At 36.2% G+C, this 20,546-nt stretch overlaps 1 protein-coding gene across 2 annotated transcripts in view; it reads right to left on the bottom strand.

The window, feature by feature from the left end:
- Window positions 1–20,546, bottom strand: part of BAZ1A (bromodomain adjacent to zinc finger domain 1A) — an 83,468-nt gene that overhangs the window by 48,529 nt on the left and 14,393 nt on the right. For both annotated transcript variants that reach the window (XM_046652978.1, XM_046652979.1), the window contains one exon: window positions 1,664–1,807. In XM_046652978.1, coding sequence (XP_046508934.1) covers window positions 1,664–1,807 — 144 coding nt within the window. The remainder of the gene's footprint in view (window positions 1–1,663; window positions 1,808–20,546) is intronic.

The raw sequence follows: 20,546 nt of genomic DNA, 5'->3' as shown, positions 1-20,546 counted from the left end.
AAATTCAATCATACTTTGTGATGAGCTGTTGTAAGTGGCACAAGTGGGATTCACCAATGGGAATCTTGCTCTAAATGCTATACATAAAAGGCAAAATATTTACTATTACTAATTGGGATCCTGAAGTAATTTTCTTTGTACTCAAGGTAAAAAAGTAGCCACAAAATACGCAGGTAGCTCATAGTCAAATCAAAAAGGAAGGGAAAGGACATTAATGAGCTGAACAATAAAACCTAAGAATCTAGACATTCTTCCTATCTCAAAACACCTCATAGCACCTAAAAGAATTAGAGTAGTATACTAAAAGTTACTACAAAATAGCCTTAAATGACAAATAACTTTAAAATTTAAAAATTTAGATAAATGCTTACCATATTTAAATATTAATTTGAAAAATATCTTCTATATACAAAATCTGTAATTAACCCTTCCACACTCATCTAATATATAACTAACTTCATTTAAGGGTTACAATCTTCGATACAGTCCAAACAAAACACATCAACTACTGTGAGAGCTGCTGAAGGACTTACATTAACTACCACAATACCCACTATTTTGCATCCCAAACCCTGTATTCAATGAGAGACACAGCTAAGGACCTATTAATTTCTTTTTCTGCTTAAAAGTAGCAATTCAGGAAAAAATAAGATGTATCAAAAGGTTTATTATATAGGACAATGCCATGCTTCATTCACTCACCTAAAAATCATTTTTTCTGTCAGGTAATGTACTGGCTAGATGACCTTGTGCAAATCCCACTAACCTTTCTAAGGCTCAGGTTCTTCTTGTTAAATAAGGATAACAGTACTCTCTGAGGACTGACAAATATGCATGTAGAGCACTTAGCATGGTGCCTGGACACAATAAACGCTCAAATGCCAGTTATAAACACAATAGTTCCAGTCAGACAAAATGAGAACTTGAATTACAAGGCTCTGAGGGACAGAACTGGATATTTACTGGTATTTCAGGAGTAAAGGAGTTAAAGAAGGTAGTTAAGAGTGGCCTCAGGTTTCTTATTTGAATATTATGGTACTGTTCCCTGTAAATAGGAAAGAAAAAGAAAGAAAGACAAAGACAGTCTGGAGAAAGGAGTCTTAAGTTTGAGATGCCTAAAGGCAGAGAGGAAACTGAATGTAGCAGTAAAGATTTAGATAGCCGTTGTGGAGAACAGAGGAGGGGCTGAACTAAAACATGTAAAAGAACTTTTAATCAGCTGAGGATTCAACCAAGATTCTAAATTTACCTGTAGACAGTGCCAATCTACATGAATGTGTGTGATTTTTCTCCAAGAAGACTCAACTGACCCAGGCTATCAACTGACTGCATTTCAGAAGATTACAGAGTTTACCATACGTACCATACAGTGAATAAGTATAATAATTAAAGTACAGAATAAATTTTCCTGAGTAAACAAAAGTGGAATGTATAAGTGTAGCTGAATGAGGTGAGCTTCACTTGCTCTTAAGCAACAGACTAGAGTTAACCAGGTAAGTTTCAATTTTGCAAATTCTAACGTGTTGTTAAGTCTAACATTGTGTAGATGGATAGTATACCAGAGTATGACTAAAAAGGAAGAGGGAGGAATCAAAAAATTATTTCAATGGGATATCATTAGCCAATCTGACATACATTTTAAAAATTAATAAAAATCACTTACCCATTTTGAAAAGAACTGTTGTGTGTTTCTGAATCATCACTATCACTGATGATAATGGTTTCTCCATCTACACTGCTGACATGTCCATTAGCAAAACCATTTTGATGTGATGGAGGGAGGACTTCCAAAATCCTACACTGTAACCTAAAAGAAAATGATATATTTACAAGTGCAAATCATTTGATATTTTATAATCAAGCACTTCAGAACAATCTAATTATTTTGAACAAGTGAAAAGCTATTTTTTGTAGAAAACTATGGCTGATTGATGTAACCAATTTAATAAAAAAGAAAATTTGTAACATCCAACTTAAGCAAAAATTAGCTACAATTTAAAACAATACAAAACTATTTCAAAAGTCAATTTATCAAGATTCCTAGAAATTATATCCTTAACTATAGCTACTGTTTAGAAAATCAGATAATGGTATCTCATTATACAGATTGGGCCTTACAGTTTTTCACAGCAGCCAATATTTTAAACGCTGGAATTCTCCTAATCATAACCTTTTTAGTCTCACTGCAACTCTTGCTGTGACTTCTGGTCTCCAGAAAGCTTCCTATTCACTAGCTCTCTTGCTCCTATTTTGGCTTCCCTTACCTCTGCCATTCTATCCTGATTTTATGGACTGCAATTTCAGACTCATTCACCACAACTGAAATAGTCCTCAATCCATTTTTACTGTGCCAATTTGCAACTGATAAATAATTAAAATGTGGTATATATCCATACAATGGAGTATTACTCAGCAAAAAAAAAAAGGGGAATAAACTACTGATACATGCTACAGTATGGATGAAGCTTGAAAACATTATGCTAAATGAAAGAAACCAGATGTAAAAGACCACACAGTACATGATTCCATTTATATGAAATATCCAGAATAGGCAAATTCATAGAGACAGAAAGTAGATGAGTGGGTTTGCCAGGAACTTGGGGGTGAGGGTGGGAAGAGTATGAGAGAGGAGAGCAATGGCTAGTGGCTGCTAATGGGCAGAGGATTTCTTTTTATTTTATTGTATTTATTTATTTTTGAGGAAGATTAGCCCTAAGCTAATATCCGCTCTCAATCCTCCTCTTTTTTGCTGACAAGGATAGGCCCTGAGCTAACATCTATGCCCATCTTCCTCTACTTTATACATGGGACGCCTGCCACAGCATGGCTTGATAAGTGGTGTGTAGGTCCATGCCTGGGATTTGAACTGGCGAAGCCTGGGCCACTGAAGTGGAGCACACAAACTTAACCACTGCACCACCGGGTTGGCCCCAGAGGATTTCTTTTCGAGGGGTTGAAAAATGTTCTAAAATTAGTTTGTAGTGATGGTTGTACAACTCTATGAATATACTAAAAACCACTCAACTGTACATTTTAAATGGGTGAATTTTATGGTTTGTGAAATATATCTCAAGTTGTTAAAAAAAAAAAGTCACAAGTAAAAGCAGGCTATAGTAGGGAGCAAAAAAAAAAAAAAAAGAGAATTTCTGCAATTATATCTATGGCACCTCTACAACACTTAGGCAATCCAGAGGGAGGTTTTATTAACTAAAAACATCTTCTACTAAAAATATAAAAAATACCTACTAATGGGGTAAATCTCTATTCTCTAAGAAAAAGTGGTTCAAAATTAGACTATCTGCTCACTTTATCACCCATTTCGGTCATCCCATACCATAAACAAATTTTACTCTATTGTGGGCATTCATAAGATTGCTGGTTCGTTCACCAGCCCCATTCTCCTACGAACTTCATTTTTCTCACACCCCACCTTCTTCCACATGGCTACTTGTAGCGCTGTCATGTTCTCACAAGACCCTGGTCAGAGTTAGTTGATACTGGGTGGGCACCTTTTTCTGAGTTAATACATCTTTTCCAAGATTTTAAAATTTGGAATCTAGAAAGTAAAGATCAGTCCCTCTCCCATCGTGGAATCTAAAAGATACAAAATCCTGGTGCTGCCAGCAGCCATGTTTCCTGCCATGTGGAGCAGGCCAGTGTGCAATGAGGGAGGGCAAAGCCTGCAAGAGAGATGGCAAGAGTACTGGAAGCAACCAGTTCTCTTGTTCCTGCTCTTCCTCAGATTTACCTGCATCTTGCCCATCTCAGGTTTAGCTGTTTAATCTTTCCTTTGATTCTACAAACTGATAATTCGCTCTTTTGCCTGTTATTCAAAATGAATTTTTGTCACTTACAGCCCAAATAAACAGAATCATATAATCCAGAAAGACAAACAGCATGTTTAGAGTTGATTCACTTTCGGAAGCCGGTAAATTTTTCAAGATAATAACACGTATTTCCATCAGTGCACATTTTAGCATATGCTTGGTTATACTTTCCTTTAGGAGAACACATTCAGTACGCCTTACAATATCTAATATTGCTGTTAGGCACAAAGAAAATAAGGACCACAGATTTCCTGCTAGGAACTCTGCACTATACCCAAACAGAGGAAAGCAACTGGTTCACAGCACCCCAAGGTTTAAGAATCAACAAAAGGTAGACTGTGTGGGTGAATTCAAAGCCCTAAAAGCACCTGTCTTCCTCCTTCACTCATTCCCTCACTCTGAGACTTTCATGGGTTCAATTAGAAGTATCCTATATGGCTCCTTTATAATTTGCTCTTAAAAAAAAATTGAAAAAAGAAAGGAGACTCAAGTTACTAAGACCAGAAGTGAAACTGGGGACATTACTAGTGATTTTACAGATAGAAAAGATTATAAGAATGCTATGGACAATTGTATGCTGACAAATTGGATAACCTAGATAAAATGGACAAATTCTTAGAAACATATAAAACTACCAAAACTGATTCAAGAAGAAATGGAAAATCTAAACAGATCTATAACTAGTAAGGAGATTTAATCAGTAACCAAAAACTTCCCAACAAAGAAAAGCCCAGGAACAGATAGCTTCACTGGTGAATTCTACCAAATATTTAAAGAATTAATACAGGGGCCAGTTTGGTGGCATAGTGGTTATGTTTTTGTGCTCTACTTCAGCAGCCTGGGGTTTACACGTTTGGATCCCAGGCACAGACTTACACACTACTCATCAAGCCATGCTGTGGTGGCATACCACATAAAAAAATAGTGGAAGACTGGCACAGATGTTAGCTCAGGGACAATCTTGCTCACCAAAAACAAAAGAAAGAATTAATACCAATTATCAAAATCTTTCCAAAAAATTGAAGAGAACACTTAATTTATTCTATAAGGCGAGCATTACCCTGATACACAAACCAGACAAAGACATGGCAGAACATATAAAGAACTCATAACTCAACAAAAAACAATTCAATTCAAATATAGACAAAAGACTACAATAGGCATTTCTCAAAAAAAAAAAGATACAATTGGCAATAAGCACATGAAAAGATGCTCATAAGGGAAATGCAAAATCAAAACCGTAAAGAGATACCACTTCATACCCAGTAGTATGGCTATTATTTGAGAAACAAAAAACAGAAAATAATGAGTGTTGGCAAGGATGTAGAGAAATTGGAACCCTTGCGCATTGCTGGTGGGAATGTAAAATGGTGCAGCTGTTGTGGAAAACAATACGGCGGTTCCTCAAATAATTAAACATAGAATTATCATATGACCCAGCAATTGTATTTCTAGGTATACTCCAAAGAACTGAAAACAGGAACTCAACAGATTCTTGTACGACAATGTTCATAATGGCATTATTCACAATAGTCAAAAAGTGGAAACAACTCAAGTGTCTATCAACAGATGAATGGATAAACAAAATATGATTCAGCCATAAAAAGGAATGAAATTCAGTTACTTGCTACAATATGGATGAACATTGAAAACACTATGCTTAGTGAAATAAGCCAAACACAAAAGGACAAATATTGTATGAATCTACTTATATGAAGTATCTAGAAGAGGCAAATTCATAGAGACAGAAAGTACAATAAAGGTTACCAGGGGGTGGAAGGAGGGAGAAATGGGGAGTTATTGCTTAATGTACAGAGTTTCTGTTTGGGATGATGAAAAAAGTTCTAGAAACAGTAGTGATGGTTACACAACACTGTGAATGTACTTAACACTACTGAACTGTACACCTAAAAATGATTACAATGGTAAACTTTATGTTGTTTATTTTATCATGATTTAAAAAAAAGAAACTAACTTTTTTTGTTCTAACTGCAAAGTTTATGAAGGCTCAACTACCAAACCCATGTTGGTAGCAAACAGAAATGGTGTCAAAACAACTGCAGGCTGATTTTCATCACTGGCTGATCTAAATAAACGAGTGTTTCTAAAGAGGAACAACTACAGGAAATCCTATCAACAATTGTTAGGTAATTCTGTAGTTTAATGATAAAAACGTTCTGTAATTTAGTGACAAGAACTGCACAAAAACATACAAGGAATCAAACGAACCTGCTTCTGAAAGGCCTGGGTATCATATCCAGGGATCCTTTGCTCAGGGTGCCAGGAGGTAAGGAAGGAAGCTTTTCAAGGTCCTTCAAGTCAGAAAAAGAGGTGGTTTTCACTGGCAAAGCCCGGGTGAGTTTCTCTGAGTGGTGGTGGTCATAAGGAAAAACAAAGTAAATGGGTCTACTCTGGGTGCAGGGATGGTTGGTGTGGTGCCTAAAACGGTTTGACAGTTCGTTGAAGGGAACAGTCTATGACCCCAATAGGGCCCATAGAGCTACAATAATTTAAGAACTAATTTATTTAAAATCAGCAGAAAATTAAGAGACAGAAGTGCAATTCCCTGACAGAGGAATAAGGGAGAAGGAAACCAGTACAGCATAGCAACAGGGCCTAGAATGTAGTCAATATTTTATTTATAAGTTATACTAGTTATTATCAATGCTACTATAAACTGCACCACACCCAAACCACAGGTAGCATTTCTCGCTAATCTAATCAAAGCCAGGCCTCTCGCTGGTGCTTAGCTAAACTTCAGTTACCTACTCAAGATGTCAAGTCAACACCTTCTAATAGATTTCCAAAGAGACTTAGTCTATGTCTTTCAAATCCACTTGCTACAATTTCTTGGTTCTAAGGAGTCCAAAGAAGATTAGAATGTAAAAAAGGTTAAACAATCACGAATTAAGACCGAGCTAGTGCATCCGTGAGAGTACAGAAATTTTCTAAGTAAATGTTATACTCCATTATCTGAGCAAAGAGTGGAGGGTGATGATCAAGAATTCCTGTGTGCCAGCTAAGTATATAACTTATACATATTCTCTCCTCATATCAACTCTGCAAGTTACACATTTTCCAGAAGATGAAATTCAGGGTCAGAGAAGTTAAGTCATTTGCTCACGGTCACACAACCAGTAATAGCACAGCCAAAACTTTAACTGTTTGACTGAAGCCCTACACTTTCTAATCTTTTACTCTTATTACTGGAGTTGAGGGAGAAGAGCAAGACCATACCAACCTGGGGTATTTCAGAGCTTTAAGCCTATGCAGTCGAGAAGCTCCTAAAGTGCTAACAGCTTAAACACATTCAGACTGAAAGTGAGTCTGTGAAACAGCAGCAAGCACAGAATGAGGACAAAGTAGAAGTCAGCCATAAATCTGCAAGAGTGACTAGCTAAACAGAGAGAGAGTCTTTTATGAGAATATTTTGGAATGTACATACCTCTTCCCCCAAAAAGTTGTTTTTGTTAACAGTCATTTGTTTTCTTTTAACAGTCATAGTTCAATTTATATCTCAAAGTACAAATTCATTAAAGCAAAAGCAAATTATAAAACATTCCAGAACTGAAATATATGTAGAATTTTTACAAGGCATTTGGAGTAGAAGACAAACAGTTAACAGCAAATGAAAAGACTAGAAACCTGGGGAGACCTACTTGACATAAAGGACTGCCCCTCTCTGTTTGGGTTTCTAAAAATGAAATATGCTGAACTTATGGCATACTTCACATCTGCTCTCCTATGCTGCCTCATTAACCTTTTATTTCCTTGTAATACAGACGCCAAGAATACTTATTAAAAAATGCTGTACTTGGATAATTAGTAAATCTGCTTAATTTGAAGTTCAGAGTTAAAAAAATTCAAATTAAGGAGGTTATGTGATATCTCATTTTAAGCAGAGGAAACCAGATGACTCAAATCTACTACTTCAAACAAAAAGACTGTAAATTATGTTGATTACTTGTCCATCGGGAAGAAGAGCCCTGAAAAGGTTGCTCTGTGTGTCACTCCACACTTTTTAGATAAATTGATCAGAGCAGCTCAAAGAATGTTTCATTTTGAACTGTTCTGAGACTCTTTATGAACGAGAGAACCATGTGTTATTATTTCTCCAGTTGGCATTTGACCTATTGTAAGTCTAAATATTATGAGATAACAAGAATCATTAGATTTTTACTAAAAACTAAATCTATTATTAAAGAGATATATAGTATAACTAAAAATCTTTGGAAAGAAAATTCTAGATATAAGATATATGGATTAAATCCTGCATATTTCTAATAAATTTCAAACACCTTGATATTATCAGTATACTGCTTAAACTCTTTAGTATTCAAAACTATCATCTTAAAGCGATAGGAGTTAGTTTGGCTGAAATATCAACCAAATTAATTAAAGCTTTACCAAAATACTTTAAAATTCCAATCAGTGCATTCAGATTAATAGGTATTCAAAGTGTTTTGGGGCTTAGCTTCATGCTGGCCTGGCATACTGATCCAACATGTAAGAAGAGATGATAACCTTGTGAGGAGGCAAGATCAACCCAGAAGATCACAGACGACAAAACATTAAATGTAACAAAATGCCACCACAGATTTAGCAGCAAATGACCTTTTTTTCCCAAGATGACAGTACTTTAGAACACTTAAATTGGCCTCAATGGATATAGGCTGGATATAGGAAGAGAAGTACGCTTCTTGCCTTTCCTCTATCTTGCTGCATTGTGAACAATGAAAACAACGGTCACAACCTTGGGATGATGGAGCAGAAAACAGGAAAAAGCCTATGTTTCAGATAACTTTGTGGACCTGCATGCCCAGCCCTACACTATAACTTCTGTATTTAATTTTACATGACAGAGAAATTTCTATTTTGTTTACGCCACCAAAATTTTTTCTTATATGCACCACCCAAGTCAAATCCCAACTGATGATAAAAAGCAATAAGCAATCTATTACATGTACTAGGTGTGTTTTTTTGTTTTGCTTTGTTTTTTAAAGATGGGCACCGGAGCTAACATTCATCTGTTGCCAATCTTCTTTTCTTCTTTTCTCCAAAGCCCCCAGTACATAGTTGTATATTCTAGTGTAAGTGCCTCTGGTTGTGCTGTGTGGAACACTGACTCAGCATGGCCTGATGAGCAGTGCCATGTCCACGCCCAGGATCTGAACCGCCGAAACCCTGGGCCACTGAAGCAGAGCGCATGAACTTAACCACTCGGCCACAGGGCCGGCCCCTGCACTAGGTGTTTTTATTAAGCAAATTTTATTAAACACTGAGCAGTTTATAAACATTTTGCCTATGTTAAATTTATTTTGAGTCAGAGTATGGTATTCTTCAATTCAGCCAACAAAAGCTGAATAAGATTTTCAAACTTAAAAGTCACCTTGTCATTAGCAATATAGATTTCAAATCCTATTTGTTTCAGAAAACTGAAAATCTGAAGAAGGAAAATAAGTTAACAATCTATGATCTGTGGGTGTGGCTATAAAAGAGCAACATGAGGGATCTTTGTAGTGATAGAAATGTTCTGTAAAATGACTATCAATGTCAACGTCCTGGTTGTGATATTGTACTATAATTTTGCAAGACAGTACCATTGGGGGAAATTCTGTATTATTTTATAACAGTATGCGAATCTACAGTTATATCAAAATAAGATCAATTTTAAAATGCTAAATGATAAACATTAGGAAAATATTAACTCCAATTAAAAGCATTCATGTCACATCATGGAGGAAAAAAGTCAATAAAAGATGAAAGTAATGTATATTATATGTATTAGTAAAAAGCTGTAGTAAATAATGACACTGTAGTATTGGCAAAAGAATAGCCATACAGATCATGGAAGAGCAAAGAGTCCAGAAATACACTCAAGATTCCATTTATATTTATATTCTGGAAAGGGCAAAATTATAAGGACATAAAACACATCAACAGTTGCCAGAGGCTAGGTGGTGGGGGCAAGGGTTGACTACAAATGGGCACAAAGGAACTTTCAGGGGGTAATAGAAATGTTCTATGTCTTACTGTGGTGGGTTACATGACTGCATATGTCAAAAGTCAGAACTATACAGTAAAAAGGGGGCATTTCATCATAAGAAAGTAATGTACTTTAATAAAACTACATTAGTTTAGACTACTTAGGACAAAGGCCTATCTGAACGTGAGTTAATTTAAATTACTCTTTAACTTGAAAAACATTTATTGCTTTTCTAAAAACACTAATCTACATGAGAATGGCTAATTGAAGTAGGTCTGCTTGTTAGATCTCATTGACTAGACTGCTCCTGAAATGCCATCAGAAGAATAGCCAGAGCTCTGTGTAATTCAAAAACTATGTAACGGAGTCCTAGTCTCCAGTTTGCTTCCATCTCAACTATAAACATTATAAAAATTCACCTTAAAAATCCCTATTTTTCATGAAAAGAAGTTCAATATACTGATGTTCTCTCTTACAACTTGAGTTAGTTACATCAAATAAAGTCAGATGATTTCTGCACAAAATACAGTACATAAGGAATAACTACAAGAATTTGCAAAGAAATTATTATATACACAAATAACAAACTAATACGACAAAATTATACTATTACTCCTTGCATTCTAAAATTCTTCTAGCTGGAAGCTCAAACAAAATAACCTGCATATTTTTTACTATCCTTAGAGCCAATAAACATTCTTCATATGACAATGAACACTGACTGACACACTGGCTGGAAGCAGATGAAGAAAGATACAAGCATATCTTTATAAAGATAAAAGGTAAACATCAGCCCATTCTAATGGCCAATCATAGCAAATTATTAATGGAGTGCTAAATTAATGTAGCATTACAGTACCTTTTATTCCTTCTATTTGAATGGTAGTGATATATTCACTAGCCAATTAAGAATGACCTATGTCCTTTTTTTCTAGTTTTATTGAGAAATAATCAACATATATCACTGTATAAGCTTGAGACATACAACATAATGGTTTGATTTACATTATTGTGAAATGATTACACAACAGCTTCAGCTAATATCCATCATCTCATATAGATACAATAAAAAGAAAAGACAATTTTCTCCTTGTGATGAGAACTCTCAGGATTTATTCTCTTAACAACTTTCCTACATATCATACAGCAGTGTTAAGTATAGTCATCATGTACATTACATCCCTAGTACTAATTTATCTTATAACTGGAAGTCTGTACCTTTTGATCACCTTCCTCCAACTCCTCCTCCCCTCTATGTCCTCTTAATGCATTTATCTTATTCAATCCTTTATTAGTTATTCAGATATTTCACTTATCTTTGCCCTGCAAACTCTACCCCTACTTCCAATAGACCATATTAGGCGTGAGACAATAAGTACTAATGCTTTACTCATAACTGATTATCCTGTTATTTCTAACACAGTGGTTTTCAGAGAAGGTTTTGAAATTAATTGGATAAAAACAAAAAATATGACTCAAGACTCTATCCCATCAAGTTTTATTTTCTTTATAGCACTGATCAGTTTCTGAAATTATCCTGTTGATTTGTGTGTTTCTCTCTTGCACTTGAATGTAAATTCCTAGTCCTTGTCTGCTTCACTATCCTCTTCCTAATACCTACGGCAGTACTGAGCAAACAATGCTTTCTGAACGAATCACATAAAATTTGGCTTTATGTATACTTAAGTACTAAATCAGAATATTCCCTACCACCTCCAAGAAGTCATAAATAATTGCACTTTTCATCGCTGGAAACTGTGCCAAAAGACAGAAAAACAACAAATACAAATTCTATTTTTCCCCATGCTTTTGTTGACAACATTCTTTCATCTGAAAGCAAAATATTTGAAAAGAAGAAAGCTTAAACAGCTCAGAGTACAGACATAAAATAATTAAGGCACTCTCTGATAAGTACAATGATTAAGAATTTAAATAGCAGGGGAACCTGTTCAAACACTAGAGCTTTTTTGCCCTTAGAATCAATGATGGGACGATGATACTCATTTTCAGACAACCAAAAATATGACCTGAAACACTCTTAAATGATCAAAAGCCTAATCTAACCACATATATACAATCCTATGTTTGTTCATACTTTGACAGAAATTATAAAATGCTCAAGTAACGTGAAAAGTAAACAGTGGGTGATCAATAAAGTACATTTAACTATAATCTTTTAATCCTGCTTAAGTGCTATCCTCTAGTATTTTTTTCCACACTTTTATTTCTCCCAAACAGAGGCACACTGGTTCTGACACTGCGTGTGTCTGAAAACTTCACCATTTGTGACCTTGGGCAAGTTTTAATTAATTACCCTCTGTGCATGAGCTCCTCAACTGTAACATGAGCAAATTACATATTGGCTGTTGTGGGAATTAAATAAAATAGTATAAGTAAAAAAGCTTAAAACAATGCCTGGCATATAGCAAGCTCTCAGAAGTTTACTGGTACTATTATCATCTCCCTAAAATGACATATAGCGAACTCTCAAGGACAGTGACTATGATGTGAGAAAACTAGGGACTGGCTACAAAAAAGATGAGTCATCAGAGCTGGCAGACTCTTCACTTGTCTCTGACAAATACAGGAAGGATCTAACATTCACTGAGTGCTTTATGTGCCAAGCACTATGCTGGACTCCTAACAAATATTAATGACTGTGGCCAACTATTGCAGTTATGGCCCTCCTTCAATTATACCTCCCGGATCCTCTCCCATGTTAACTCTGGATTTGCTCATGTGACTTGCTTTGGTCAATGGAACACTAGCAAACACGCAGCACGCTGAGGCTTGAAATGTGCTTGCATATTGGAGCTTGCCTTCTCTTGCTGCTGCTACCATCCTGGAAACAAGTTTGGATTAGCCTCCTGAAGGATGAGAGGCCACATGGAAGTACCTACCCTAGTCTGAAGCCCTAGACATGTGAGTAACACTATCCTAAAGTAGATGACCCAGACAATTCAGTCCCAGACAGGCCATGCCAGACCAAAGGAACATCTCAGCCAACAACAGAATCATGAGAATAACGTTATTGATTTAGGCCACTAAGTTTTGGGAGTGGTTTGTTATGCAGCAAAAGCTAACTAACACAACTACCATATGAATGTAGGTATTATTTCAGTTTTACAGATGAGGAAAGAAGATTACATCAGTTTGGCTCCAAAGGCTTGTTCCACCATACCAAGCCACTTCTGCATGCCATACTCTGAGGTTCCAGATAAAAAGGGGATGTCTGGGGATTTTATTCTACAATCCTTATTTATGAGTAACCTTTCCTCTACACCAGGAGCCAGCACACTGTGGGCCATGGGCCAAATTCAACTCACTGTCTGTTTTTGTATGGTCTGTGAGCTAAGACTGGTTTATACATTTTTAAAAGATTTAAAATGAAAATCAGAATAATATTTTGTGACACGTGAAAATAATATGAAATTCAAATTTCAGTGTTCGTAAATAATTATTAGAATACAGCCATGCTCATTCACATACTGTCTATGGCTGCTTTTGCACTGTAACAGCAGAGTTGAGCGGCTGCGAAGGAGACCATATGGGCTGCAAAGCCTATATTTAGTATTTACTGTCTGGCCCTTTATTTTAAAAAACGTGTGCCGACCTCTGCTCAGAATTATTCTCTTGGCATATGTTTTTAATCTGAACAAAGGATTTTGCCCAGCCTTTAGTGATGAGTAGATTTTTTTTGCACTTTTACCACTCTTCTTCCTTTCGTTGAAAATTATTTTAGTTTATGTCATTTCTCTAAGTTCTCCTTTAACTTTTATCTTTGGATGGTCTCTGAATTTGGCTAAGACAGACAGATAGCTCCATTTTAAAAATAGTAATTTAGAATCATAGGTGAAATGAATTCCACTACTGGCCTCCAAGGCAGTATGGAAAGTTAACTAAGATTTTGTTCTCAGAGAAATTCAAAGTACCTATGAAGAAAGTTGTTTGTTAAACTGTAATCTTATATTGACCAACAGCATCGTGAGGAAGGTAGAAAAGATATAGGAGAGATTTTATTCAGAAGACTCTCTAATTTCTCAGACCTGAACCTGTGTAATCACTATGCGGAAATAAACTTCCCTTTAATTCCTAACAGGGATTTCAGATTTCAGTAGCTATCTTCTATGAGATCAGTCTCTAATATTCTCCTGCCACAGCGAACTGAGAACTTCAGAACTACTATTATTCTACTTCACTGTCCCGCTGCTAATCGGTTCAGTAAAACACAAACTGAAGCAAACGAACATTTGATTTCCTTTTATATTAGAAAAGAAGGGAACCTCAATTTACTTGCCATTCTCCATTTTTATCATTTTTCTTACTATAAGCAAGAGCCCCAGAGTAATGAAGCAAGAGCCCCAGAGTAATGACCATAAGTCTTGGTGGAGACCCAGCCGACTCTTTCTACTTGGCGTTAGTGCAAAGGATCAATAAAGAAGTTGCAGGGCTGGCCAGGTGGCACAGCTGTTAAGTTCGCATGTTCCGCTTCTCGGCAGCCCGGGGTTCGCCAGTTCGGATCCCGGGTGCGGACATGGCACCGCTTGGCACACCATGCTGTGATAGGCGTCCCACGGATAAAGTAGAGGAAGATGGGCACAGATTTTAGCTCAGCAGAGGAAGATGGGCATGGATGTTAGCTCAGGGCCAGGCTTCCTCAGCAAAAAGAGGAGGACTAGCAGTACTTAGCTCAGGGCTAATCTTCCTCAAAAAAAATAAATAAAAAATAAAAAAGTTGCCAGAGAAACTAACCCCCCTCATGCCCAACATTAGTCATTCAAAGGCTTTTGAGAGGCATTAGACAAATGTTCCTATTGGTCAATGCAATGCGAAGGCCCTTAAAACAATGAAGTAGATGAATGAATACATTTGTATGACAGTCTAAATTTCACTGAACTATTTTGTTAAGTATCAAGCAGTTGAGTCCGTACAGAAATATTTACAGCATAAGTTTTATATGTTATTTGAATTAAATACGTTTAGAAAAACAAATTCATTTTCATTTACTTTTGTGACTATTTAGGATTTTTAGGGCATAATGAGGGTTTCCTAGGATAATCTCCCAATTTATTTTATGCAAGTAAATAAAGATTCTGAATTTTAACTGTTAAACTTGCAATGACAATCCGGAAATCAGTTGGCTTGTAAGTCTAAGTCCCCGGTACATACAACAAACAATACATATCTAAAGAAGATGGTTCCTCTCTGACTTTGAATTCCAAGAAAGAACAGCTGTCCCAAATAGCCTCCTTTATTTTTCTATTAAAAGTTATATCATCAACATATTAGGGTCATCAGGAACTAAAGACTGTAAACAACAATTTTGGGATGTTGCTTAGGACTCTCCTTGGCCAAGAACCAGGAATTTTGACCTTAAAAGGTTAGTAGTGTAAGCTAACCAACAGAAAACCTTCCTTCTGAAAAAGAGCAATAATAAATTTAATATATGCTGCTAAACATTCTATACTACCTTTGCGCCTAAATAAGAAGTCTTCCTCCTTTAATCCTTCCTACTAATTTATATTTTTCTCTGTCTTCAAATTTCCAGTCAACTCTTTTCCAAAAACTCTTTTGATTAATCCCACCTGGATCCAGTCACCGACATCCAAGCATGTACATTTAAATCAAAACAACTGTATTTGTACCTCACTTTTATCTTTTATGCTCAATCTATCTTCTCAATATATTTGCTATTTCTCTTTGTCCTCAATATTAATGCATTTTAATTAATTACAATTCACTAACACCATTAAGGCCAGCAATTTAGAAAGAGCCCAAAGATAAAATGTCCATTTTATCATTTCCAATTCTAATATATACTAAGTGCCTACTCTCTATGTGATAGGTTTTTATGCTAATTTTCTCCTACTTCATTAGACTAAAGTACTTAAAGCATTCCACCAATACAACATAGAAAGCCAAAGGGAACAGACTGTAATAGCTGAATAGTTAAGAGCTCTAGTTGGTCACTATTTGGTGCCAAAATTGATATCAGTTTGTAAAATTAAAAAGAACTCTAAAATCTTTACTTGGTAAGGTAGTTCTAAAAACAATACTCAACTGTACTCTTATGCTTCTTGACTAGATAACATTTTGTAACCTTTAAATCTAAATGGTACTGGGGTAATATTTGGGAAAATCTAGCTATATACAAAACTCTTTGGTGCAAATCCAATTCTGTTATTTTACTCATTTAATCTACACTGGGGAAAAGGTCTGTCAGTCAGTCAAAGGTCACAGATTGTTTGGAAGAAAATCCAGTTTATTATTTCCAAAGAGAGAATTCACACAAGGCTAGTAAAAGGAATAACTTTCTCCACCCTCAGAAAAAGGCAATGTTCTAAGTAAGCCTTTTAAGGAACCAGTAGTTTAACCACTTTATGCAAAACCAATTAGAAATGGTACACATCTGTGTGTTCTGATATAAGAAGACATTCAACCATTAAGTGAAAAAGCTGCTTCATATTTATTTTTAATTTAGTGTAGTACAGAAAAAAATGAACTGTGCACTTATTTTTTGACAGTGGTTATCTCCGAAGGGAGCATGTGGGAAATGCACTCTAGGCCTTCACCTTTTGTACTTTTCTCTGATACATATCAATCTTTATAGGAAAAAAGCAGCATTTTTTTAAATTATAAACTTTAGTCTTAATAAGAAAAGGACATAACTTTTTTTTTTTAATTTAAAAGGCTTTAGGTTTTTAGAGCAGTTTTAGGTTCACAGCAAAATTAAGAGGAAGATACAGAGATTTCCCACACACTCCCTGCCCCCACACATGCACAGCTTCTCCAATTATCAACATCCCCCACCAGAGTGCTGCATTTGTTACAAGTGATGAACCTACACTGAGACACCATCATTACCCAGAGTTCATAGTTTACATTACGGTTCACTCTTGGTGTTGTACATTCTGTGGGTTTAGACAAATGTATAATGACATGTATCCATCATTATAGTACCACACAGAGTATTTTTACCACCGTAAACATCCTCCATGGTCCACCTATTCATCTCCCCCCACCACCACAACCTCCACCTCTGGCAACCACTGATCTTTTCACTGTCTCCATAGTTTTGCCTTTTCTAGAATGTCATATTAGTTGGAATCATACCATATGTACTCTTTTCAGATTGGCTTCTTTCACTTAGTAATATGCATTTAACATCCCTCCATGTCTTTTTGTGGCTGGATAGATCATTTCTTTTTACTGCTGAATCCATCACTGTCTGGATGTACCACAGTGTATTTATCCACCTACTAAAGGACATCTTAGTTGCTTCCAAGTTTTGCAATTATTAACAAAGCTGATATAAACATTAGTGTACAGGTTTTTGTGTGGACATGAGTTTTCATCTCCTTTGGGTAAACACCAAGATACATATAATCTTTTTGAAAATTCTGGGTCACCCATCAGTATCATGAGAATCAAAATGAAAGCATCTAGCACACTGCCTAGCATACAGGAAAACTTCAATAAATACTAGCATTCTCTCAATTCTGCAATGTCTTCTAATGCTATCAAATTATATACTGAGCCAGGCCAGCGTACTTTGCAGGTAATGTTTATTCTCGCTCTCCTTTGCTATCAGGTGCCACTTGTTGCTGCTGTTAGTATACCTACTTTTAGAAGTACCTTCTCACACCTGTTGCTTCAAATCTCCTATGAACTTTTTCAGCTCCCAGAAGATCTTGACTGTCCTTGTAAAATGTCTAAAAATAAGTTGCCCAAAGCCCATTTTAATTGAAAAAAATTATCAAATACACAATTATATTTTGACTCAAATTTTCAGATTCTCTCAAACTCTAGTCCTGTCTTTAGACTGAATGATGACTCAACAGTCCAAAACGTTTATTTGTTAGGCGACTTTTACCTCCTTTTTCCTGATTTAATTCTCCAATTCCAGGGTGGGAGAGATAAGATGGGTTTATCACACAAGCACCGGAGTTCTAGCTCGCCATTCTCCCAACCCTTCATTAAACAATGATTATCAGGCTTGATAATGATAAGAAAATTTCTTGATAAGAAAATGATAAAGTTAAGCAAAACTCAGATGCCTTAAAATCTGCTTGTGTAGGATTTTTTAGAAGACCAGGTACAAATGTGGGATGACTATCTTCAAAAACAAACAATTATGTCTAAGACAATGAAATTATTAACTGTGGGGTTTCCTTTCAGAATTGCAATAGGGAAATTTGATTTCAAGTTACAGTGGCCCAGGCAGCCAATGCAGCACCACATCATTATTGGCATCTCTCAAAAAAAAAAAAAATCCTCAAACTGCATGGCCCCCAATAAACACATTCAAATACTAAAAAGACACCTACATTACATGGCAATATTATACAATACAGCTTAAAAAAATCACATTCATTGTTTCACTTCATCCTGTGAGGCAATCCTATAAGGCAGGGTCCATTTTACAGATGAAAAGACTAAAGCTTAAAGAGTTTAAATTACTTCCTCAGAGCTATACAGCTACTCATAAATGGCAGAATCCAAAACCAAGGAGACAGTGATACAGTGAAAGGAATAATTGTGTAAGTCAGCCCTAGCTGAATTTAAATCCTACCATTCATTACTTGTAAGACTGGAATGGAAGCTCCACGACTTTGTTTTGTTCACTGCTATGGCCGCAGTGTCTAAAACAGTGCAAGTAAATAGCAGGAGATCAGTAAATACATGTTGAACAATAACAAAAAAAATCACTTAACTTCCTTGGATCTCTGTTTCCTCATCTGTAACTGGAAACAGTAAGTTCTTGCCTCTTATCTGCTGATACAATGTGTAACAAAGCATCTGGTAGGTATTTAGGAACAGACCTAACTTTTAGTTTAGTGTTCTTTTCACAAGACCACTCTGACTTCTCCTGCAGGCTCTAAGGAAGGAGGAGAGAGTAAATGTCAACATGACTGGCAGGTAAGCTGAGTGGTAATCAGGAAGGGGAGGCTGAAGAACAAACTGCTGGTTCAGTCAAGAAGTCAGCTGTTCTCTTTACTACTCTGCCATAGCAACGACAAAGGATCTTTTAGAAGAATCTCTTAGCTGACTGCTTATTTCAAAACAGATAGTCTTGGTGGGGAGGGAAGCAACTAATCTATACTTGTAAGATACAGAAAGAAAAGGGGTAGGGACACCTAAAGGTAAATGAGACAATAAGGAAAGAATATTGAGGTGAGACCATCAGAGTACACATACTGACTAATTCAATCTAAGAATGGCCCCTACTCCATTTCTCTGTGACTTAGCATGTTCTTCTCAGTAAATCTAATTCTAACGGATAAAGCAGTCTTTAGGACCACTGATAAGTACTACCAACAGAGACAGAAACAAAAGGTAGATGCTACTGACAAGTAAAACAAAAAGTCAAAAGCAAAGAGAGATGATGCTAAAAATCAAGAAAGTGAAAAGACAACTCACAGAATGGGAGCAAATATTTGTAAATCATATATCTGCTAAGGGGATTATATCCAAAAACACAAAGAACTCTTGGAACTCAGTAATAAAAAGATAAATAACCCAATTTTAAAATGGGCAAAGGACCAGAATAGACACGTCTCCCAAGAAGACAAATAATCAATAATCACATGAAATGATGCTCAATGTAATTAGTCATTAAAGAAATGTAAATCAAAACTACAATGAGATAACCCTTCACAACCACTAGGATGGCAAAATAAAATCGAGGGACAGTAACAAACTGCTGATACACTGGTGAGGATGTGGAGAAACTGGAACTCTCATACACTGCTAGTGGGAATGTAAAATGAAGCAGCTGCTTTAGAAAACAGTTTGGAGGTTCCTCAAATGCGAAATATAGAGTACCATATGATTTAGCAATTCCACTGCTAGGTATATACCCAAGAGAACTGAAAACATATGTTCACACAAAAACTTGTACGTGAATGCTCGTGACAGCATTATTTATAAGAGCCAAAAAAGTGGAAACAACCCAAATGTCCAGCAAGTGATGAACAGACAAACAAAATGTGATAGAGCCATACAGAATTTGTTTACCAAGAAATAGAAATAAAATACTGATACATGCTACAATGTAGATGAACCTTGAAACATGACAGTAAGTGAACTGAGCCAGACACGGGGGCTAAATATGATTCCATTTATATGAAATGTCCAGAATAGGCAAATCCATAGAGACAGAAAGTAGATTAGTGGCTGCCGGAGGCTGAAGGGAGAGGGAAGTGGGGAGTACCTGGGAATGGGTACAGGACTTCTTAGGGTGATGAAAATATTCTGGAATTAGATAGTGGTGATAGTCACATAACCCTGTGGATATACTAAAATCCACTAAATTATACACTTCAGGTGGGTGAATTTTATGGTGTATGAATTATATCTCAATAAAGCTCATTTAACAAAAAAAGCAAAGAGATGAAAATGTGTGCACTGTGTAAGCAAATTCTTCTAACTTCACACTCCGTGGCAAAAGGATGAAGAGTGGAAGGTGAGAGTGGGAGCACAGATAGCTCATACTAGTGGATCCTGTGAAGAGAGTAAGTGCTTCCATTTCTCAGCCACTTGGAGAAATCCATTTTAACCTCTAAATACGACTCCTAAAGTATAAAGGCCACAGGAGCCTACAGGTAAAAGTCAACAAGGACATTGAAACGACCTGCAGCTTATCACGGAAGAAGGGCTTGTGCTAGCCTACCCTTGAGGATGCCAGGCCCTTACTGCTACCATCATCACCTCAAAACTCAACTCAACCCCAA

Source organism: Equus quagga, chromosome 2 (assembly GCF_021613505.1).
Source record: "Equus quagga isolate Etosha38 chromosome 2, UCLA_HA_Equagga_1.0, whole genome shotgun sequence".
Classification (NCBI taxonomy): Eukaryota; Metazoa; Chordata; class Mammalia; order Perissodactyla; family Equidae; genus Equus; species Equus quagga.
The sequence above is the reverse complement of the archived record's forward strand: the minus strand, read 5'-3'. Positions and strand labels throughout refer to the sequence as shown.